The 22,873-nt window shown below is 38.4% G+C and overlaps 2 protein-coding genes across 4 annotated transcripts in view; one reads left to right on the forward strand and one right to left on the reverse strand.

Moving 5' to 3' along the window:
- Positions 1 to 22,873, forward strand: part of COL28A1 (collagen type XXVIII alpha 1 chain) — a 156,769-nt gene that overhangs the window by 60,329 nt on the left and 73,567 nt on the right. For both annotated transcript variants that reach the window (XM_032483961.1, XM_032483963.1), the window contains exons 19-25: positions 7,135 to 7,206; positions 7,955 to 8,023; positions 10,452 to 10,523; positions 13,470 to 13,538; positions 14,812 to 14,880; positions 18,420 to 18,488; positions 18,729 to 18,797. In XM_032483961.1, the coding sequence (XP_032339852.1) occupies positions 7,135 to 7,206; positions 7,955 to 8,023; positions 10,452 to 10,523; positions 13,470 to 13,538; positions 14,812 to 14,880; positions 18,420 to 18,488; positions 18,729 to 18,797 (489 nt within the window). The remainder of the gene's footprint in view (positions 1 to 7,134; positions 7,207 to 7,954; positions 8,024 to 10,451; positions 10,524 to 13,469; positions 13,539 to 14,811; positions 14,881 to 18,419; positions 18,489 to 18,728; positions 18,798 to 22,873) is intronic.
- LOC116664962 (protein S100-A10-like) lies at positions 5,743 to 18,899 on the reverse strand. 2 transcript variants are annotated; one of them, XR_004321527.1, is made up of 3 exons: positions 18,889 to 18,899; positions 14,257 to 14,259; positions 5,743 to 6,415 (listed from the first exon to the last, which is right to left on the reverse strand). XR_004321527.1 is itself a non-coding variant. In XM_032483965.1 (2 exons), exon 2 carries the CDS (start codon positions 6,718 to 6,720, stop codon positions 6,427 to 6,429), a length of 294 nt encoding a protein of 97 aa, XP_032339856.1. In that variant the 5' UTR covers positions 6,721 to 6,794; positions 18,889 to 18,899; the 3' UTR covers positions 5,743 to 6,426. The 2 variants fall into 2 exon arrangements, 1 of the variants encoding a protein (XP_032339856.1); XM_032483965.1 differs by lacking the exon at positions 14,257 to 14,259 and having other exon boundaries at positions 5,743 to 6,794.

Below are 22,873 nucleotides of genomic sequence, written 5' to 3' on the forward strand. Positions count from 1 at the left end.
AAGCTGTGGGTCTAAGACGAATATACATGTTGCATATACATACACATATGATTGCAAGAGATACAAAATGTACTAATACAGTGATAATAGTGGCCATTTGTTGGATGCTTTTGGTGTGTCACACGATGTGCTAAGTGCTAAATATGCTAAGTATATGTATATGTGTATCTACATACATACACACTATATTCACATCTGTACACGTCTGGAGTACACGCATGCACACAAACACACTGTGTCATCTATATGCCAGTTTCAGAGAGGCCATATAGAGCAGCAGGTTCAGCAGTGACACTACCTACATTCAAATCCCAGTTTTGCACTAAATAGATGTATAATCTTCAGCTTCTCTCACTTTAAAAAATGAAATATTTAAAACATACTCATTACTGTAGAGAATAACAAAGAACACCCATGTTTTCCACAATCTAACTTTATCAAATATTAACTTTTGCCACATTCATTCTAGAATTTAAGAAGCAGCATTATAGACATAGCTAGAGGTCTCTGCCTGTGCCCCGAATCCTATTGCCCTCCCTCCCATAAATTTGCTGTTTATCATTCTTTCAAAGTTTGTATAATTTTCCCACATGTTTTTATCCATAAACCATATATTGCTTTTTTATATTCTTGAATGTTCCATAATATATCATTCAGCAATTTTATTTATATTCAGCCTTATGTGTTATTTGTGTTTTTATGCCTTTGATTCACCCATTTTATTTGCTCTATGATACTATATTATATGAAAATATTTCATTTAAATTTATCCATTTTCCTATTGATGGACATTTAAATTGCTTTCCATTTTTTGCACTTGCCAACAAGGCTGCCATAAACATTCTCTGAGTTTCCTCTTGAGTAAGAATACATGTCTTTCTCACTAGCAGAGGATAGATTGCTATAAGCAGAATTGGGAGATCACAGGGAATTTTCCAGACACCGGAATAGACAATGAGTAAAATGTTTGGACCAGTTTACTCTCCTTTTAGCAACAGGTGACAATGCTCTTTTCTCTACATTCTTGCCAATATGAAGTGTGTAAAAATATATCTCATTGTTTCAGTTTTTATTGCCTCATAACTGAACAGTTTTTGTGTGCCTAAGTGGACCTCAGTTTTTCTCTTTTGTAAATTTCTGTAGATACTCATTTTGGGGGGATGTTGGGTGTCCTTTTCTTATTAATTTCTAGTTCTTTATGTATCTGGATAATGGCCCTTTGTTATTTGGGTTGCAAGTATCTTAGGTTATGGCTTGTCTTTTTCACTTTACTTAGAGTACTTTTCAGTATACAGAAGTTTTAGATTTTGATGTATTTCTATCCCTTTATGGTTTGGGCTTTGGTAATATTATTTTAAAATATTTCTTGACTCCTAACTTATTCTTAAGTATTTTCTTATGAAAATTTTGGTGTTTTACTTTTTTTATTTAGATCTTTAATCCACTTAGAATTTATTTTTGTGGATGGGGTAATGTAGGCATCTGTTCTTTCCCTGTAGGAATAACCAAATATCCCAGCATCAATTATTAAACAGTTCATGTTTGCCACACTGATTTGTAGTACCTCCCATGTCATATATCAAGTTTCTATATTTGTGAGAATCAGTGCTCAGCTCTCTGTTAGGCTCCACTTGTCTATTTTTATCTCTCAGTGCTATCACCTCTCTGTCTTCAGGTTAAATATTGAGTCTTTCAAACCACAGATTTAAACTAATTTTTCAGTAAAATATTTGTCCTTTTATCCATAAAGATCTCCTCCTCCTTCTTCTCCTTCTCCTTCTTCTCCTTCTTTTTTTTTTTTTTTTTTTTTTTTAGTTAAAAAGGTAATTTGGAGAAATTTTTGCAATTGTGGATTGTTTTCTATTTCTGTACCTTCTAGTTAGCTATAACAAGTCTATAGGAAAAGCATTTTTTGTTGTCATTTGTTTTGTTTTGGTATACTGATTTTTGTATGTAGCCACTTGATAAAATCTCTTATTATTTCTTATTATTTCTAATTGTAAAGTCTCTTGATTTTTTTACACCCTCTGTACATAATCATGTTCTCTGAAAATAAAAAGTTTTACCTATTCCTTTTTAGTTCTATTTCTTATTTACTTTTTATCATTTTACACTGCTAGGATCTTCAGTGCAATGTTTAAATGGAAGTGACTTCAGAGGAAGTGCTTCTAAAATTTCACTTTTAAGTGTGTCATTTGCTGTAGGGTTCTGATAGATATTCTCCATTAGGTTCTGTTTCAACTGTAGCAAAAGTTGCTTATTAATCATTAATGAATATTGGATCTTATTAGACTCTGCATCTACTACCTGTATTGTTTTTCCCTTTTAATCTATTAACATTACACTTCCAGAGTTTTTAGATGTTGAACCATCCTGGCATTCTTGAGGTAAACTCAACTGACTGTGATGTATAATTTTTTATAATAATAATTACATTGACTAATCTTTTATTCCAAATTTTTGCATCCACTTTAAATAATTCTATTTATTGCATGATTAAAAAAAAAGCACATGGTTAAAGTGTATCTGATAAGTTTTGCCATATGTATGTGTTCTTGAAAACCATCACCACAACCAAGATCATACAAGCATCTATCACCCCCCAAAGTTATGATATGTCCCTTTGTAATTCCATCCTTTCATCCCTCCCTAATATTTCCTTTCTCTATTGATCTGCCTTCCACAGATCTGCTTTCCAATCATCTGGTAATCATTGCTCTGCTTTCTGTTATCATAGATGTGTTTGCATTTCCTAGAATTTTATAATAAATAGCAAAATATTCTATATATGCTTTTTTCCTGTAATTTTTTCACTCAGCAAAATTATTTTGAAATTCATGTTTAACATGTAGGAATAGTATTCTGTTGTATGAATATACCACACTTTGTTCATCTAGGCACCTGTTAATGGAAATTTTGATTTTCTCCAGCTTTTGGATATTATAAAGATCTTATGAACATTTGTGTACATATCTTCGTATAGACATATGTTTTCATTTCCCTTTGGTAAATACCTAGCAGTAAAATGGCTGGGTCGTATGGTAAGTATCTGTTTAGCTTTTCAAGAAACTGCCAAATTGGTTTCCAAAAACATCTGCATTTTGTCTATATTTTCATTGGGTTTGAAATTCTAGATTGACAGCTTTTTTTCCTTTTTTCTCTATCTGCTTTTGAGATTTTCTCCAGTATCACTGGTTTTGAGCCATATGATTATAATGTGCCTTAGTTCTATTTTCTTCATATTCTTTGTGTTTGGAATTCATTGATCTTCTTGGATCTGTGAGTTACTGATTTTGTCAAATTTGGGAAATATTAGGCCAGTATTTTTTGAACTGTTTTCTGCCCTCAACCTTCACCCAGGGAATTCCAACTTTAAATTTAAATGCTTGAAGTTGTTTCACAGTTCACTGAATCTCTGCTCATTCTTTTTCAGTCTCTTTTCTCTCTGTGTTTCATTTTGGATAGAGCTTATTGATATATATTTCAGTGTATTGACCTTTTTGTCAGTGATAGCTAATCTGCTTTTAATTCTATCCAGTGTATTTTTTTAATCTCATAGTTTGCAATTTTCTACTCCAGAAGTTCAATTTATGTCCTTCTGTATCTTTCATGTCTCTATTTTACATGTTTTAACTTTTCTCTAGTTTCTTGAACATATGGAATGCAGTATGAAAACTGTTTTAATGTCCTTACCTACGAATTCTTTCATCTGTAATTTTCTGGGTCAGTTTTTGCAGCTTTTTTGAATCACGGGTAATTTTTGATTAGATGTCAAACATTGTAAATTTTACCTTTTTGGGTGCTAGATTTTTTTGTATTCCTATAAATATTTTTAAGCTTTGTTCTTAGATGCTTCTATGTTACTTGAAAACATTTTGAGCCTTTTGTTCTTGCTTTTAAGCTTATTAGGTAGGAAAAGAGTAGTATTTAGTCTAGGGTTAATTTTTTCCCCACTTTTGAGGCAAGACCCTTTTTAGAACTCTAATCATTGCTTTCAGAACGATGAAGTTTTCTTTCTTGTCACTGGGAGCAGGCACTGTATCTCATCTGCTGTCAGTTCTCTCTAATCCTTTAAATGGGTTGTCTTCCTGGCCCCGGGAAGTTTCTTCACTCTGTGCTGAACAGTATTCACCTGATGCCTCCAGGGGGATGCTCAGCAGATCTTCAAAGTTCTCTCCATGTCACTTCTTCCTCTCTGGTAATCTACTTTGTGAATTTCTGACACTTGGGCTTGCCCAGACTCTCCCCTTTGTCTCCTTAAATGAGAGAGACTTTTGATCTTTCCCTGGATCCTCTCTCCCTGCACTCTGGCCTGGAAACTTTATCCAGGCAGTAAACTTGGGAAATCATAGCATTTGCCTATTTTGTTTCACCTCTCTCAGGGATTATTATCCTTCATTACTTGGTGTCTAATGTCTTGAAAGTCATTGTTTCAGATATTTTATCTGCTTTTTTTCAGTTGCATCAGGTGGGAAATGAAATCTAGTTCCTATTCCTCCATTTTGACCAGAACTGTGAAGGAAAAGCCAGGCTGGTCTAACAAGATAACTCACAAGTCTAGAAATGTGAAGGAGAGGCTGGGCTGGGCTAACAAGATAACTCAGAAATCTAAGTATTGGAATACTGATCTGAGTTCTGCTGGACTAACTTGTAAATCTAAGTTAATTAGTGTTGGTTTGCTGTTCATGTTTTTTTGCTAGGCAGCTGGGTTTTCAAAGATACATATCTGGCTTTGGAATGTTGGTTTGCTGCCTCCCCGCCTCCACTTTTGTAATGATAATGCTGATAAAGCTGTTCCATGCCTATTGGCCGAATACCCCAAGCTTGTACTTTACCCTATAAAACCTCATGCGCACATCTTGGAGGTGCTCAGAGCTTCGGAGCAGAAGCCCCTCTGAGCCCGCCGGCGTAATACATCTCAGTACTCCAACCCTCCGAGTGGTGCTTGTTTCTTGACTGGCCTGTCGTTTCCATAACAGAACTTCAAGTTGCATCCTTTTCCCTAGATAGACTGGTCTATAATTTGGTTTTCTTGTCTTGTTATTGTATGATTTTTTTTAAATTAAAGTTTTTTTTAACCTCATAAAATATATTGGGTAGACTTCCCTCTTTTTCTGTTTTTCAGAACTATTTGTATAAGACAGGGAATGTCTGTTCTTCAAATATTTAAAAATCTGGTTAAGATTTGACTGCAAAACCAACAAAGCCTGTGATCTTGGGAGGAGAGGAAGTTCAAGACTTTCAATCACTGATTCAATTTATTTGAATTTTGGTTTATGTAGCTTATTCATTGCTTCTATGTCATTTGTTTAATTTATATTTTTCTTGAAGTGTATCAATTTATTAATGTTTTCCAATATATTTCTTTGAAATTATTACAGAATTTTCTATGATTTAAAAAAATTTTTACTATGTATATAGTTTTATTCACCTTCCATTCCTAATAAAATTTCTGTGTCTTTTCTTTTTAAATATTACTCATTACTGCTAGACGTTGATTTATTTTAATTTTTAAGTATTTATTACCTTTAAATTTTGTGAGTCCTCTTGCTTTTTGCTTTCAAGTTTATTATTCTCTGCTCTCATCTTTATTATATCCTTCTACTTATTTTTAGGTTCACTGTGCTTTTTTTCCCACTAGTTTTCAAAGTCTGGTTTAGTTGAAATGACTTTAGATTATTTTAAATCTTTTTTGCTCTTAATAAATGCAGTAAGGACACTTTTATACTGCTGGAGGTAGCATGTGTTTTCTCTGAATGTTTTAATGGACTTATACATAATCACAAATTAACTTGAAAGCAAGTAGAATTATTGAATATTAGAGCTGGAAGCAATGTTGGGCCCTAACTTTTTCATTTCATTTTTATATTAGTTTTTTAGGGTTGTCACAAATTACCAAAAACTGTGTGGCTTAAAGTAACAGAAATGTGTTGTCTCACAGTTATGGAGGCTAGAAGTAAAAAAATCTAAGGTATCTACAGGGCCACGCTTCTTCAAAACCTATACGGAAGAACCTTTCCTTGCCTCTTAGCTTCTGCTGGTGGTCAGTCCCTGGCCTTCCCTGGCTTGCAGCTACCTCACTCTAATCTTGGTGTCTGTCGTCACATGGTGTTCTCCCCTTCTTGAAAGGACACCCGTTGTAGGATTGGATTAGGACCTATCCTAATGATTTCATTTTTTTTTTTTAAGGATTTTGTTTATTGAGGGCAAGAGGATGCAAGCAATATAAAAATCAAAAGCTTATCTGGGTTTAGCTGACGTTTCTTTCTCTGCTTCTCCAAGGGGAGTTGGGTTTTATTTGTACATTTTCTAAGGGTTCCAATCTGCTCAGGAAATCCTTATACAGGGGGAAGCTGTGGGGCAGATTCCTTAAGTGACCCTTTGGGAGACTTCTTATCAGGGCAGGAGTAACTTGCTCAGTGCCACCTACTTCTTTCCCTTCTGCTTTATGTGCACCACAAAATAGTCATTGCACGCAATGGTGAGCCCGGCGATTAGCGAAAAGAATTTCTGGAAGCCCACTCTGCCGTCTCGGCACTGGTCCAGGTCCTTCATTATTTTGTCCAGGGCCAGAGTGTCTTTTTGATTTTCCAAAAATCCAGGGAACTCCTTTGCCATGAGTACTTTCAGGTCCTCCTTTGTTAAATAGCCTTTATCCCTAGCAAATCTGTGAAATGTGAACATCATGGTTTCCATGGCGTGTTCCATTTGAGACGGCATTTTGGTGAGGTCTGTGGAAGCCTAGGCAGGAGGCACGGCAGGGACTCCGGGCTGGCAGGGACGCACGGCCAGTCCTAATGATCTCATCTTAACTTGATTACATCTTAACTTGATTTCCAAATAAGGTCCATTCACAGCTACCAAAAGTTAAGACTTCAACATATCTTTTTTGGGGGGTTATGGGAATCACAAATCAACCCAAAACAAACAACATAATCCCCAAACAGAGACCCAGAGAGGTTAACTAACTTGCCCAGGGTCAAACAGTTTAAAGACTACTGATTAGTATCGAGATTTCCCTGCTCATAGACTTTTTTCAGACTTTATAAGATATATCCAATTACAAGTACCTCAAAATGGAGTTGTGTGATAAATACAAACATCTGGAAAATAAAATTTTTGCTCATCCACTAGGGGGAGCCAGGCTCAACAGGACTCCCGGGACAGCCAGGACTACCAGGAGAAGATGGAGCTGCAGGGAAGAAGGTAACACTGTTTTTCATGTTATTGGAGTTAAAACTATTGAACCACACTATATCTTTGCCCTGAGGGAGATCAAATTAAACCATTTAAGACAAGTTTAGTCTTTTTAAGGAAAAAAAAAAATCCCACCACTCTGGATTTCCTTTTTCACTTTCTTTAGATAGAAAGAACGCCAATTCAAAGGCTGAGTGGTGTCTCATACCTGCTGCCTCCTCTCTGGTGTTTTGGCCATGGTGTCCTCCAATGACCTAGTCCCTCTGAGATTCCTAGAAAGCACCTTAATTTAAACCCAGAGTAAAACACTTCTTTTTTCCTCCAAAAGGAAAGTCTATAAATGCATTTAAGAAGTAAGGCCATTATAAAGATTTCCTGAAGTGTTGTGAGTTGACATTTGAAATACTCATTTTTCAATATAAGTCATGAAAAATGGCAGATGAAAGGCTGAAGGTCTTTCTTGTGTTTAAAAAAAAAACAAAAACCACCAAACGTGAATGAAGAGCCAAAGGAAAGTGAGATGACTGCTTTGGAAATTGGCTGAGAAATTGGACTTTTTCATATTTCAGCTGCTCTGAGCTAAACTAGAGTTTAATATTAATTTATTCAAGTTGATAAATTTCCAAATTGATTTTGAGATAAAGGTCTGCTTTGTTCTGGAGGATCTCAGCAGAAAATCTACTGGCCATAAGAAGAGACAAGAGGTGTATACTACCTATGGAGGGTTGGCTAAGACATCATTGTGATTTTTCTCTAGGGAGAAGCAGGGCTTCCAGGAATAAGAGGCCCTGAAGGACCACCTGGAAAAGGACAACCTGGCCTCAAGGTATGGAATCAAGTTTAGGGGGAAAGGACTGCCTGTATTCTGGTCCTGATACTAAGGTATCAACTTAGAAGAAATTTGACTATTGTTCTTGCTATTTACTTCTGGCTTAAATTTATGGATACTAGCGTTCGAGCTTTTGTAAGACAGCAAGTATGTATTATTCATTTTTATTTTCCTAACATCTGTCATAAGACCCAGCTTATAGGAAGAGTTCAACACATGTTTTCTCAATAAACAACCAGCTCGACATTTAAAAAGCACAAAGGAAGGGAAAAGAAGCCTTGAGATACATCCTTGAGACTTGAACATCCACACATTTTTTTTCAAATACTTATACAATTTCACCCAGTAATAAGAAATATCACCTTATTAAGTGGCACTTTCACAACATGGCATAAATTTACTTTACAGATTGTAGAAATGCTAATTGAATAATGTCTTTATATGTCAAGATGTGGATATGCAAATTCATCATTAAGACCATTAGTGACATAACCTACAGTCTCTAAAGTGACAGATGTTCCTGCAGATCTTACGTACAGTCATCAATGCCCATATAAAGCTTCTGAAGGGTTATATATGAGAAAGTAAAAATAAATTCCATATACTTATTTGTAATTCTATTAGATTAGTAATTGATAGTATAAGATGTCTATGTCTTGTGAAAATATTGGCTAAAACTGAGTCATTAACCTTAAATATGAGAATTTAAAATTTAAATATACTTGTAGAATTTCAAACATTTTAATTCATTGACTAACAAGACTATAAGATCTGTTTTGGGGGTGGGGTGAGGAGTGGAAAAGTGAACAAAGAATACCTTTTTTAACATCATGCAAAAAATAATTTTAGAAATAATTGCCTATTAACATTCGGGAGAACTAATGTTTTTTTCTTGAATTTACTTTTGGAAAATAGACCCTTGGGGTTAATAATTGAAGCAGTGAGATTGATATCTCTGAGAAAGAGAGCTAAGGTTTGAACCACGTTCTGCAGTAGCTAGAGAAAGAGCACTCAGAACAGCACGAAAATGAGCAGAATACATGGTACCACATCAGGGGAACTACGGAGAAAGGGTTTCAAGAGGAAAGCAATGGGTGGTGTCGAACACCAGCAGCACAGCAGGGAGAATGTGCACTGACTAGATGTGTGGTGTGGAGTGATTTGGGGTGGAAGGCTGTGGGAGAAGAGTGGTAGGAACAAGTTACATAGCTGAGGCATTGCACTGGGTCAGTGCTGGCACTTGACTACGTTTAGGTGAGTTCCTACTGTTGGCTTCTGGGATGATTTAGGTCAATAAGTTAAATTTGGCAGTGAGTGGGAAAATAATTGGTTGTGGTTAGATTTTGTCTCTATTGGCAAATGTAATGATACAATAATTGATATCTGGACATTCAGCTGTTTTTTCCTAAATTACCTCTGTCACTACTTTCCATCAGGATGCATGTTAGGGAGTTAATTACACGTCCATGCATTTACCTCTTCTTCATAGCGGTGTGCCTGCATTGCTAATGGCCTTGGTATAGTCCTGTGGCTCTCAAAGTGTGGTCCCTGGAACAGCAGGGAGTATCACCTGGGAGTGTGTTGGAAATGCAAACTATTGGGCACCAATACAGACGTACTAAATCAGAAACTCTGGATGTGGGGCCCAGCAGCTCCAGGTGATTCTGATGCATGCCCAGGCTTGAAAACTTCGGTAGCGTCATCTATGTCATGAATATTGAATGGCCTCAGCTACAAACCCCAAGGAGTTCTTCCCTTACTGAGCTGGCCACACACTTAGATATGGTGCTTTGCAGTCGAGCGCTAGTGTAAAGATAGTTTTGCAATGCTCTGAGGCTTCCGGTTGAAGGTAACAAAATCCTTTTTGGGGAGCATTGCTATATACAACCCTGCTGGGGACAGTAGGCCATTTCTAGCTCTGCCCAGGCTAAACTCACTCATCGTTCTACCAATTGCATTATTGGCCTTCTTTGGGAGAAAGAACTAGACACTGAACTGAGGAAGAGAAATGGGGCTGGACTTGAAAAATGTCTCATTTTATGTTTTAAAACTGAAATAGCATGAAAGCTGAAAAACAGTATGAAAAGCATTAGATAGCTCTCTTTTCTGAAACTGTGAATGTCTCAGAACCTTCTTTTAATAGATCAAGCGAGGGCAAAGGAACTTTACATTCAAATAAAAATCCCCAAAGAAAGGTACTGAAAATAGAGCTTAAAAAATACTAAATCATATCAAATAAATGGTGAAGATTGCACAATTCTGAAGTCATCCAGTCTGCTCAGCAACACTGATGAACCTGTGTAACTGAGCTGGGTTCGGGAATATCACTCTAAACTTGGCACTGAGAATCTGGCCATGATATGGTTGTTATAAGATTGAAGAGGGCCTCTTACAACAGCTATATTTTTCTAATTATTTTTGTCAGGGTGATGAAGGAAAAAAAGGGAGCAAAGGAAATCAGGGACAGAGGGGATTTCCGGGGCCTGAGGGGCCAAAGGTATGTTTCTTATATTCTCATTTATGCTTTGGGGAGAGTGTAACTGTATCTGGTTTTAATGGAATATTAGATTTCCACTGTTTCTTTCTCAACAAATACAAAACAAAAGCCCCTAAATGAAAAAGGCGTTAGAAAACATACTCTTTCAGACTGTAATAGAGAGGAATAAAGAGATTGCATAAAACATGTGATTTTCATTGGTGTACTTAAGTGCTTCTAGGAGAGAATCTGTGTGTCAGCCCTCTCTAGTAACAACCAAATATTCAGAAGATGGAATAAAGTTAGGACATAGAAGATATCAATTCTCTATCATCTTGCTTTGCTGAACAACCACAAAGTCCCAGACTGAGAGGTGGCATGGTGGGGATGGAGGGCAGGGCTTCAGGAGGCAGAAGTGTGGGGTTCTCATCCTGCTCTACCCTGGAACTTTCAGGGAGCCAGTTACTCCAATCATAGATAGAAAAGAGCAGTAGTGTCTATTTCACAGGGTTCTTGTGAAGACTGACAGAGTGAATAAGGCACTTAGCACAGTTCCTGGCACCCAGTGAGTGTTCAATACATGGAGTTATTCAGAGGGAAAAAATCAATACCGTAAAATGGAAAGCTGAGCATATATATCTGATACACAGCCCAAGACAGGGTGCAGGGGAAGACGTACAGGAAGTTGTGAAGCAAGCAATTAGGTATGTGTCCTGACATAGCAGGAGAGAATATTGAGGTCATCTGGATGTGTTAGGAAACAGAAATTGCAATAAGAGAGTTCAGATCTCTAGGAAGTTGTTAATTGTAAGAAAGAGACGAGAAGGAGTCTGTTCAAGGACCAGACTATTGAAGAACAACTTAAAAAAAGAAAGGTACCAGCAAGAGCAGGTGCAGAACAAAGCATCCCCTGCAGACCAGTGATTGTTAAACTTCCGTGTCCATCAGTATTGCTTTGGAGCTTGTTACAAACACCTATTTCTTGATGCCTGCCCAGAGACCTGGATTTGGTATGTGGGTGGGTCCCAAGAATCTCCATTTCTTAAATAAGTGCCTTCTGCTGCAGGTAGCTCCAAGAGTACATGATGAGAAAAGCCATTATATAAGAAATGTGTGGTATGCTGATTACTCTTTATGTCTTGCTACTCAGAGTGAACATTTTTCTGTATTTCGAAATAAAGCTTTTTCTTGATAAACGATTACCGTATTTTAAAACATATTCACATCTTAATAAGGGTTTTTAGTAAGTATACTTTCTATGTATATAACTTTGTATTTTAAAATTGGCCTCTTAGAAAAAAAGTAGAATAGATTAAATCTAGAAGCATAATTTTGCTTAACCTGGTTTTAGTGAAAATTTTTAACAGGTTACTGTTTTATTCCTTTGCCATAGGACTGAATTGGGTAGTTATCTGTTGCCAGGATCTTAGATGTCACATACCATTGCCTTATAGGTTTGGAATTAAGGACTGGCTTATACGTGTCTTAGCATCATCTGGGCTCCAGTGGGCCAGTGTGCTCAGCCTGTTGGTCCTATTGGGTAGTCAGCACACGGGGAGGCCTCAGCTGTGAAGGTGAACGTGGCTCAGGGTGGAGCCATTACCAGTGACTCTGATTAATGAGTTCCTTCCTAGAGGAAGCAGGAGGACCAAATAGTTCATTCTGTAAGGCAGGAGGAGGTGAATTGTTTGGTAAAGGTACAAGGAGTAAACATTTCAGGCTTTGTGGGCCAAGAAGCAAAGTTGAGGACATTATGCAGGCACCAGTGTAACAATCATTTAAAAACATGGAAACCGTTTTTAGCCCTGGGGGTGCAAAACCAGGCTGCAGGTGGGATTTGGCCCATAGGTCCCACTTTGCAGCACCTACTCTAGATCAGTAGTTTCCAAACTGCTTGATAACAAATCCCCGCTAGTAAAACAAAATTGACCACAATCCCATATAGGTTTATTTTTCAATTGTAATTTTTATTCATAAACTATTATATGAATATGTTATGAGATTTATATAAATAATTGAAATCTTGCAAAATGAGATAAAAGCTATAGTGTAGCCCTAACATATTCTTCTGATATCTGAAATGGGTTATTTTGAACAACCTGTGGGGTGTGTCCACCCTCTTTTAAAAACAATTGCTTTGCATAATGTTTTTAAGTGTGGTAGTGGTACCTGTATCAGAATCACAAGAGGTACTTCATAAAAATGTATATTCCTGGCCCAGCCCCTAGATTTATTGAATTAAAATCTCTGAGGCTGAAACCCTGAACCCCGTATTTTACCAGATTTCCCTGATGACTTCTTTACTCCCTAAAATTTGAGAATCATTGGTCTAGAACCAGGTAGGACAGAGGTATTGCTTGTTGTTCCAGACTGAGTCTTTACTGAAACTCATATTGAGACAACAAAACAAAATTGAGAAATGTTTTAATTTTTCTATTCAAAATTTCATTTTTTTAAAATCATAAACTATTTCTTAAAAGGGTTGTGAGATAGCGTACAATGGAAGACCTGTACACTGTGGGCCATAAAATAAGATAACAAAGGAATAAGTTATAAACTAGAAGGAACATTATTTATCTGCCAAGTATACCCCAAAACTTACACTAAAGATATTTTTTTATAAAAGAACAGATGTTTCTCTCTCAGCTTCCTGGCATACAACACAATAAGTGAATCACCGTGAATTGCATAATTTTTATTAGCTAATAAAAGGATGCATAAGAGAGAAAAATTTCATATTACTCAGGAATTCATTGAATGTATTTATCAAAGTCACTAAAATCTTAATCATTAGTAACTTTAATAGTGGTTTAACAAAGATGCTGAAATATTTTCATGTTGGTCTGTGAAGCAGGTAGGTTAGAATACTTCAAAATGCTGGAAATACATTTCTGTATTTTTCCTAATATAATTCCTGTATATGGTTTCTTTGTTTGAAATGTAATGAGTATTTTGATCTTTTTTAAGGGTGATCCAGGTATTATGGGCCCTTTTGGGATGCCTGGAACATCAATTCCTGGGCCACCTGGGCCAAAGGTATGCCTTCTTGGGAGCATTTTTTTTCTTTTACTTAAATCTTTGGCATTTGGAGTGGGGAAAATATTCATGAAGCCAGTGACCTAAAATTTTAGTTCTGAAAGAATTCAAAAATATTATATAGTTCAACCTTGATGTTTCACAGTTAAGCAGACGAAAGGCCAGTGTTAGAGCAGGTAAATAGCTAGATGTGAGCAGAGAAAGAGGGATGCAGGCCAAATGGCAGGAATTGGGCAGAAAGGAGGGGCACAGGCCAAATGCAGGAAACCATACATCATGTAAGCACCAGGGGTCCCTGAGGCAGAGAAAGAAAAGCAGGAACCTCTGGGCTGATAAGTGGTCATAACTTTTGGGGTGATGAGCAGCCTGGAGGCTGACAAAGAAAGGTGGGAAAAGGCAGGAATCTCCAGTGTCTGAATGTAACCTTTTGCTCATTATGCCCTCATTTCAATAAAATTAGCCTTGCAAGTTAGAAGTACGCATCATGCACACTATGACACCTCTGATCAAGACTAATGAGGACAAAAATCCCTCCTCCCTTCAGGAAGGTGGAGTTGGGATGAAAATCAGGGAATATAACCCCAAACCCTTCCTTCCGCAATGAATATTTCCCCATTCATTTTACACCCTATGTAACCAACTTGCCCGAGAAACTCAGGGCAGCTCACCTGTGCCTGTCCGCTCTCCCCTTGAAAGTGTCGTATCTACCCCTTAATACATCCTCACTTTACTTTCTCAGCTTCCCTGTCTCGTCTCTGAATTCTTTCTGGGACGGGACAAGAACCTGGACACTGGTTATACCTACTGGCAACAGCAGGAGCAAATGTAAGGTTAGAAACCAATTTCTTGCTCCTGGTCTTGAACTTGTCACTTTACCTGAACCACCTCACTCAAATCCTAGACCCTAAGGAATGTAAGGACTTACTGCATCTATCCAGGAGAATCTGCTAATCAGAAAGTCTGTCAGAAAAGAAATCCACTCAGAGTTAAGAGCTCTTCTAGACACTTTCCCGGTCTAAATATTTGAGTCTAGATAGCCACCCGTTATTTCAGTGGCCTCTCTCTGAATAGCTAGTAGTCTTTACTGACAGTTTTTATTTGCTTAACTTGAGATTCTCCTCAAATGTATTAGAAAGGTATGTATACTCTCTCTAGATCTGAGACTAATAGAGTAAGCTCTTTGTAATTGGCCGATCACTTTTTTGCTCCATGCCATTATGATTTCTCCTACACCCCAAAGCCTGACACTGTGAACACTATTTGAAATGTGCAGGGAGACAGAGGAGGACCTGGGATACCTGGATTTAAAGGAGAACCTGGGATTGCCATTCGAGGACCAAAGGTATGCTTTATTCATGTTCTTGTATTTATTTTTTTTCCTGTATGTGAGAGAAGTGAAAGTAGATTTAATGAAGAGTAAGTTGAAGACTGAGACTGTTCTACCTGGAGTCTCTGTGTTGATAAACTCAAATGTGAGAATACACTATTTTTTTTTTCTTTAAATCAAGCTAGTAGGTCATTTATTTTTCATAAATGTAGGGGATGCTAGCTCCTGTGGTAAAATGTTTGCTGACTAAACAGTTGATAAAAAATGCTCCTTTTGTAATGTCTGTGATATAAGAAATTACACAGCCTCTAGCTTCCTTCATTTACATATTAATGACCAATGTATCTCTTCTGCAAAACATTGCCCCCAAAGTTCATGTTTGGAAACTTTATTGAATCAGATTTCTCTGCTTTGTTGTCTATCTTTCAGTTATTTTAAATGAAAATGCAAATGATTATAGAAGACAGCTTTAAGTAATCATTACTATTTTTTCCATGGCAACAAAGTACCATTTTCCTCCTCACATAAAACCCAGCATCACAGCAAAATTTTTATATTCCATATGTCAACAAGCACATCCCTGTTTATGAAAACAGGCTTTGGGGCTCCATCAACCACACTTATTAAATCAGTAGCATGTTATTATGCAGCTTTGAAGCTGGCTTTAGTTGATCACATTGTCTCTTCTAGATAAAAGGGTTCAAGTACTAACATCAGTGATTTTCAAACTTCAAATAAGAAATCCTAGAACCACCTTTGAAACACAATGCCAAACCTATTATATACTGATACAAGTTGGAGTGGTTCTTTTTGAAGGATGAGGTGGAATTATAACATTTGCTGTTCTTAATCGCCTTAAGAGTGGTCCTTTCTAGAGTGATGGTCTTCTGGCTTGCTGGGGACAGAGGAGGTTCCTGGGATGTGGGGCTTTCAAGCTAAAACAGAGAATGTCCTGGGCAAACCAGAACAAGATGGCCATCCTATTCCTTAGACTCTGAGGCACACAGGGATCCAAGCTATGGAAAAGACTCTATGGAAACTCAAGTTACGTATGGCTCATGGAAGATTCCAAATTTCTTAATGCTAAAACTACAGATATGACCTTGACCAAGAACCTTTGGATGACAATTTTCATATTGTTTGATAACTTCATGAATCTGTATATCCCTAGGTCCATGATTTAAAGTTACTTCTTTCTACTTGCACTACTCTTTACAATAGAAATAAAATCGAATTAAATGTGCAACCAGGGCTTATAAACTCCTCCTATTTTCCACTGATCATTATTGGGCATTGTTGGTGATGGTATTTAAAGTTATTGGCTTCTTCACTCCAATCATTCTGGCCTCTAAATCTCTAATCCTTTGGCCTCTAATGATACTGTTTCTGCCATTCTTTCCTAATGCATTGTTTTTAAGTTTTTGAAGGGTTAAATGTTTGATAAAAGTTTTGGCACATTAATTTACTTTTGTGTATTACTTCAGGGACCTCCCAGATCCTTAATAAAAGCCCATTTAAAAACCCTGATAAAGATCTCTAGCTGAACTTCTGTTGAATGAGAGAGACACTTCAAAGTGGACCATGCTGCAAGACATTTTCTTGAATCTAGTGCAGAAAGGCCAAATGGTAAAATTCCACCTATAAAAGCATTGTGAGGCATCCAAATGAAAATCTGAGACAGAACTGCCCCTATCCCCACCCCCTGTATTTCCTATTAGCATTAGAAGTAATGAGCTAACTGCAATTTTGGCAGGAGAAAGGACAAAGATCTCTAGGAAAAAAGATGTTTGTAAACTATGAATGCTTTAATGTCCTCCCCCCCCAGTGTAGGTGCCAGAGGATAAACAATAACAGCTGCTGATAATCTGTTATGGGCTTGGAATTTAGAAATAAAAACTGAGAGTGAATCTTGATTTCAGTTTTCTTTTCCTTTCAGTTTAACCAGGGAGCAGTTATTGCTTCATTTTGATGTTGGCCTGCTCCCTGTGTAAGCAGGGGGAGAAATGGGCATCTTATTTTGGGACCTGTCCTATCCTATATGAAATGTTCAGAGTTTTAACCTTAAGCACAATTGGAATAGCAAAATGAGTTGCTTCTGAGAAGTAACAGTTCCCTGGGCGGGCGGGGGGTTGGGGGGGGGATACACCAAAATTTATCTCTCCAGAAAATTTGGTTTTTGCTGTCATACAACTTTAAGAGATCATCTTGGGCTTCTGTTGATGACACATTAAGTTTTTATAAACGGGCATATGTTTTCTGAAGTTCATTCTTAAGAAGATTAGCCACATGAAATTAGCCTCTTAGCTTTAACAGGAAAAAAAAGTGATTGCTGTTTCAACAGAAATTTAAGTTTCTTATTGCTTAAAGGGCTTACAGATTCCCCCCCCCCAATCAATCATTCATTCTTAGAAGTAGAATTAGGGACAATTTTAAGGAGATAGATTTGGGGCAACATTTTGGCTTGGAATAATGGCGGGCTGATCTCCATGTTTGCTTGCTTATAAAACAAGTATTGTGAGTCCTGCTACCTTTTCCCAGTCTTGAAAAGCAAAGGTCTATTATTAGAGTTTCCTCCTAATGTGAAAAAACATAAGTATTTAAAAACATGAGCAGCTCTTTATCAAAATAATTGATGTGTACTGGCAAGGGCCATTGTAAGGGCCATCACAGTAACAGAAGGAAATGTGGTATAAAAAGAAGTAAGTTGTAAATATGATTATAATAAATTTATATATAACAACTCTTCTTCTAAGAGTCTTCCTCATTTTTTTTCTTTCTTTCTCTCCATTTTACTTTAGCCAGAAGTGCTCTGATTTCCATTTGTAGAGAGTTACACAGCTCAGAAAACTCTGTTGTTCAAAAGGCAATAATCCTCCTTCCCTGTCCTCTGTATAGGAGGCCAGTAGTTGCTTCTAAAAGTTTTTGATTCCTAAGGTCATCCCTGTAAAGCAGTATTTCTAACTCTTCCCTAGGTCTCAAGATAGGAACCACAAAGTCTGTATCCTATCCTTTTATAACTCGTTTTTAAACAATTAATCTGTTTTTAATTTTTATTTGAGCTTATTTATTCCCCATCTAATTTGGGCCCCGTTGAGGAACAGATGTAACATCATAATAGGTAACCTACAGTTATCTTACTTTACACTTAAAATTTTGCTGTGTATTCTTTGCTTTGTCACACAATGCTTCCAAAATTTTCTTTTTATATTTCCCCATGATTTATGATACACTGAAAATGTTTAATTTTAGAAATTAAAATATCAGCAACTAGCCCTCTTCTAATGCTAATGAAGTGTGTTTCCTATGGAAGACCTTGCAATGGTTCACACATATCCCTCCCTTCATTCCATGCCTTCTCCAATGCAAATGCGTAAGGCTGAGGAGGAGATAAGGAGTTGCCATATGTGGTAGGATTTCCTTCTCAAATTTTTAAAATCCTTCCTGTGCACTTATCAGACCCTCCTTTGGCGTACTGAGTTGGCACTGTGCTTAAGTTTTGCCAGGTGTTTCACAGTTGAGTCTTACGCTATCTCCTGGTGTTGGAATTTACCCAGGGTGCCCCAGGCCCTCAGGGACCAGCGGGCGCTCCAGGACTCAAAGGCGATGGCTATCCTGGTGTGCCTGTAAGTGTGAACAGTGCTTTTATCTCCTCCCTCCCTCCTTTCTCTCTTTCTTCCTTTCTCCCTTCCCTTCCCTGCCTTCTCCTTGCTCCCTTTCCTCCCTCCCTCTCTTCTTCTCTTTCTCTTCCCCTTTATTCTTCCTTCCCTCCTTCCTTCGTTCCTTCCTCTCTCTCTTTTTCTTTCTTTCTTCATGAAACACTGCACACAATGAGGTTGCTCCCTCTCTCCCTTATGTCATCTCAGGGCCCTCGAGGATTACCAGGACCCCCTGGACCAATGGGCTTACGTGGAGTGGGAGACACTGGAGCAAAGGTAAGACTTTAAAGTAGGTAACATAGTAGCTTCTAAAACGCACCGACAGGTAAGTGATTTGGTAAAGGTGAACATTTTCATCAGGAATAACAGAAGAGCACAGCTGTCTGAAGAGCTGATCGAATTATTTATCCTCATCTATGGACGCCCTGGGACCTGGCACTGACTGGAACATGCAGATTAAATTTATGGTTTTCTCCTGCCTCCCTGGTGGCAACTCTCACATCCCTTTGCTGCTCTGTCCTCCTGTACAAAGATCAGAGTTGGGTTCCCTTCCCTCCGCGAGCCACACTCCTGCCTGGATCCTCTCACCCAGTCCCATGGCTTGAACAGTATCCGCAGGCTGATGGCCTCCAAATTTCTATCTTCCCTCCTCCAAGCCCTGGTCTCACACATCTAGTTTCCTACCATACGCCTCCTCTTGGATTTCCCACAGACATCTCTAACCTAAACCCGAAATAAAACCCCTGATTTTCACCCCATGAGCCTGACAAGGCACTGCTAGTCATCTGTGCTCCTGCCACGATACCCGAGTCATTCTTTGTCCCCTCTTCCTCTTCTCCCTCCACATCTGGTCCCTTGTACATCCTGTCAGTTCTACCTTCCAGATATGTCTTGCCTCTGGCTACTTTTCTCCTGTTGCTTCTACCTGGCAGACCACCATTCTCTCTTACGTAGGCCATGAGAACCTCTCTCCACTGGCCTTCCCTCTCCCAGCTCTGCCCTTCTGTTACCATGTGGGCAGAGTGTTTTTCTGAAACCATAAATCAGAGTATATCCCTTTCCTTTTCAAAAAAAAAAAAAAACTCTGACAACTTCTCTTTGGGTGAAGAACAAGCTCCAGCCACTGGGGCCCTTCAGGACTGGCCCCTTTCTCCCTTGCTGCCCGCCTCTGGCCACACTGGCCTGCCTTCCTTCAGTTCATTCCTGCTTCCAGACCTTGGTTTAGTCAGGATGGCTCATTCTTAGGGCCAATTGTACCTCCCTGACCACCTTGTACCAAAGGCAATCCTCTGTCCTTCCCTCCCCCATCATGCTCACATCCCCCTGTGCGTTTCCTCCAGGGTGTACACCACTTTCCCAGATCCTCTTGCTCATTTACTGGGCGGCATAGTCCACAGGAGTATACATTTTCCCAAAGGCCAACTCTTTGTCTTGCTAAATTCCTGGCACCAGAATTAGGTGTGCCACCCAATAGGAACTCTATAACATGTTGAATAGATGGGAAATGAATGAATGATCAATATTACCCCACAGAGAGAAATTTTCCTTAGAAATATACCTACTCACTTAGTTTTTCAAATGCTTCCAGGTCATTAGAGAAAGAGGTGGTGAGTGCTTAACATCAACTTTTTGGTCTTTGCCCCAGCACTTGGGTGTGTTGACGCCTTGATCCTGCTTCCTTTCACTGGGGCAAGTGCCTTTCTGCCCTCTCCCAGGTAAAATGAAGGACTGGAGACCCATGACACTAAGTTCATCTCTAAAGGAGATCTTGATTCCCGTCTCTGTCTGTTAGGGTAGTCGTGAGAGTCGGGAAGACACTGTGTCTGAAAGTGCTGAGTAGACCATGCAGAGGGGAGATACCCGAGGTGTTTTTGTCAAAGTTCTGGTTTGTCTGACTCAGGACTGAATCTTATCCTCATTTGAATTTGGGTATTGAAGTATTCTTTTTTCTTTACGGCAAAGTGTCTGTCGAAGTGTTAAAATTTAAAAATAGAAAGAGAAACTTCAATATGTAAACCTTGTTATTTTCTGCCCTGAGAGAAACATTGGTAAAAACTTTTGTTTTTACACTAAATATTCCCTGAATTAGGGAAGTAGAAGCTTATTCCTATTTAAAATAAGGCAAGAAATAAAATGTGTTAAACATACTCTGGAATATATTTTTACTCCAGTGGAAACATGTGACCATGTATATTTCCACAGAGTAGATTATTATAAATATTTTATACAAGTATGTATTATATTATATTAACTTACACTATTGGGTTACTGCTTTACATTTAGCAATGATAATAGACAGGCACCTAGATACAGATAGAGAACACGGGAAAATTAGATTCTTCTGAATATTCTACCACATTTGATTCTTTAATATGCAGACTAAAACATTTACTCAATGATTGCATTAATCATTTCCCTCTAAAAGTCCCCTGTATTTGTTTTCAGATCCATTTGAAGGGGGAAAATCAAAGGAAAAAGAGTGTTCTTTCAAAATTTTATCCTGCTTATTTTTTTGTGGTTGCTAACGGTCAACATGTTGCTGGAATATGTGTCTTAAGTGAAACTCCTTTTATCTCTGTGAACCCCCAGTGGAAGCAGCAGCCTCAAGCTCACTTCTACGGAGGGGAGAAGGGACTGTTAGCTAGGACCCTTCTCTGTCTGCCCGCCTCCCTCCCAGCTGCCTTTTCTTCGCTCTGTCGCCCCGTCCTGGGGGTGCTGGGAAAGGGCATTATCCAGCCAATTCTAGCCCTGGAAGAGGATGTTAGGAGTATGAGCTAGTCTTAGAATCAAAGAACTTGGATCATAAACTTAAAATAAGTGGGGAGGGTATAGCTCAAGTGGTAGAGCACATGCTTAGCATGTACAAGGTCCTGGGTTCAATTCCTAGTACCTCCTCCAAAAATAAATAAACCAAATACCCCCCCCCAAAAAACCCAATAAAAATAAAAAAGAACAAGGATACAGTGGAGTTGTTTAAATTCCACCACCTATTAAAAAAAAATAAAGGAAATTCCAAAAGCAAACACCAGCTTCTAATAACTTTCAAAATCATCTACCATCTTTCAATAGACACCTTAAAAGTCTCTGTGTGGCTTTTTTTTTTCCACTGAAGAAAACTTTTGGATACACACACACACAGAGCCCAACGGAAACTGGTGAAGAAAGGGAAGTATTTGGAAAAATCTAATTCCACTTAACTTTGTCCATTTGGCTTGTTGAAGTGGAGGTGAGACTCTTAAAATAGCTAAGGCTTTCAATGGTAGCACAGGCACAGTTCTCAAATGTGTGCAAAATTCCTCTCCTTGCATTTTGACTTAAAATGGCAGAGAAGTTGTTAAGTATGTGGAAACGTGTGTGTGCACGTATATGTTTGGTTGTACAGACAGATAGATCTGATATGTTTTTCATTTAAACTCTGTGTTGTCACCTTAAAATATTGGCCTTAGGGCATTAAGTTACAAAACAAATGTGTTTTGGAATGAGGAAACTGTTAAGGTTGACGATGAATTTACGGTAGGTTTTGTGGTATTTAGTTAAGGTCACATGTGTTTAGCATATGACATAGTCATTAGAATCAAAGCCTCTATGTTTCAAAACATATAAAAAGCCGTCTCTGACATCTTGCACCCTTGTGGTGCTCCATGGATTTTTTCCCAACTGGAAGAATTCCATATGACATCAGTGGTTATAGTATTTCTCTATACAGTTAACCTAAATTTAATCCAAATTTTGACCAGGGCTTCCAAGAGATTTCTAAAATTCTTGTAAAAACTACATTTCCAAGGAGATAGTAGACAGAGTTTTAAAATCCACTTTTGAAACATGCCAGAAAGAGCAACTGACAACTTGGTTTCTTGCTGAGTGGGAAGCACTCATCCAGTGCCCTGATCCCTGAACCCCAAATCTCTGCATGTTGATGAGGAGGGACAAGCTCCGAGATCCTACCTAACCCTGCCTGCATGTCTTTACTGGATGCCTCTACAGAGACTAGAAGGACCCTTTGTGATTGGGGGGTGATCATTATATAAATCTCATCTTCCTTTGAGAAGCCCAGAGAATTCTTTGCTTCTGTATTTTCACCCCCCACAGGCTGATGAATCACTCCAGGGATGATCCCCTGACTTCTCTGAGGGTAAGCATTTGTTCCTGGACTCCTAGCAGAGGAAGACAAGGAATGGCTCTCCTGTGTCCCCTGAGGGCAGGTGTATCCTGCCAGGCACCCTCTAAGCTTTTTCAGCCCCCTTGTGTCCTAGTTCATCACAGAGAAAGCTATGGCCTTCCCCAGAGCTTTGGGGCAGCTGAGTTTAGCCCAATGCTTGCAAAGAGGAACTTTCACCTGGTTTTAGGGGCCC

Source organism: Camelus ferus, chromosome 7, assembly GCF_009834535.1.
Source record: "Camelus ferus isolate YT-003-E chromosome 7, BCGSAC_Cfer_1.0, whole genome shotgun sequence".
NCBI classification, from domain to species: Eukaryota; Metazoa; Chordata; class Mammalia; order Artiodactyla; family Camelidae; genus Camelus; species Camelus ferus.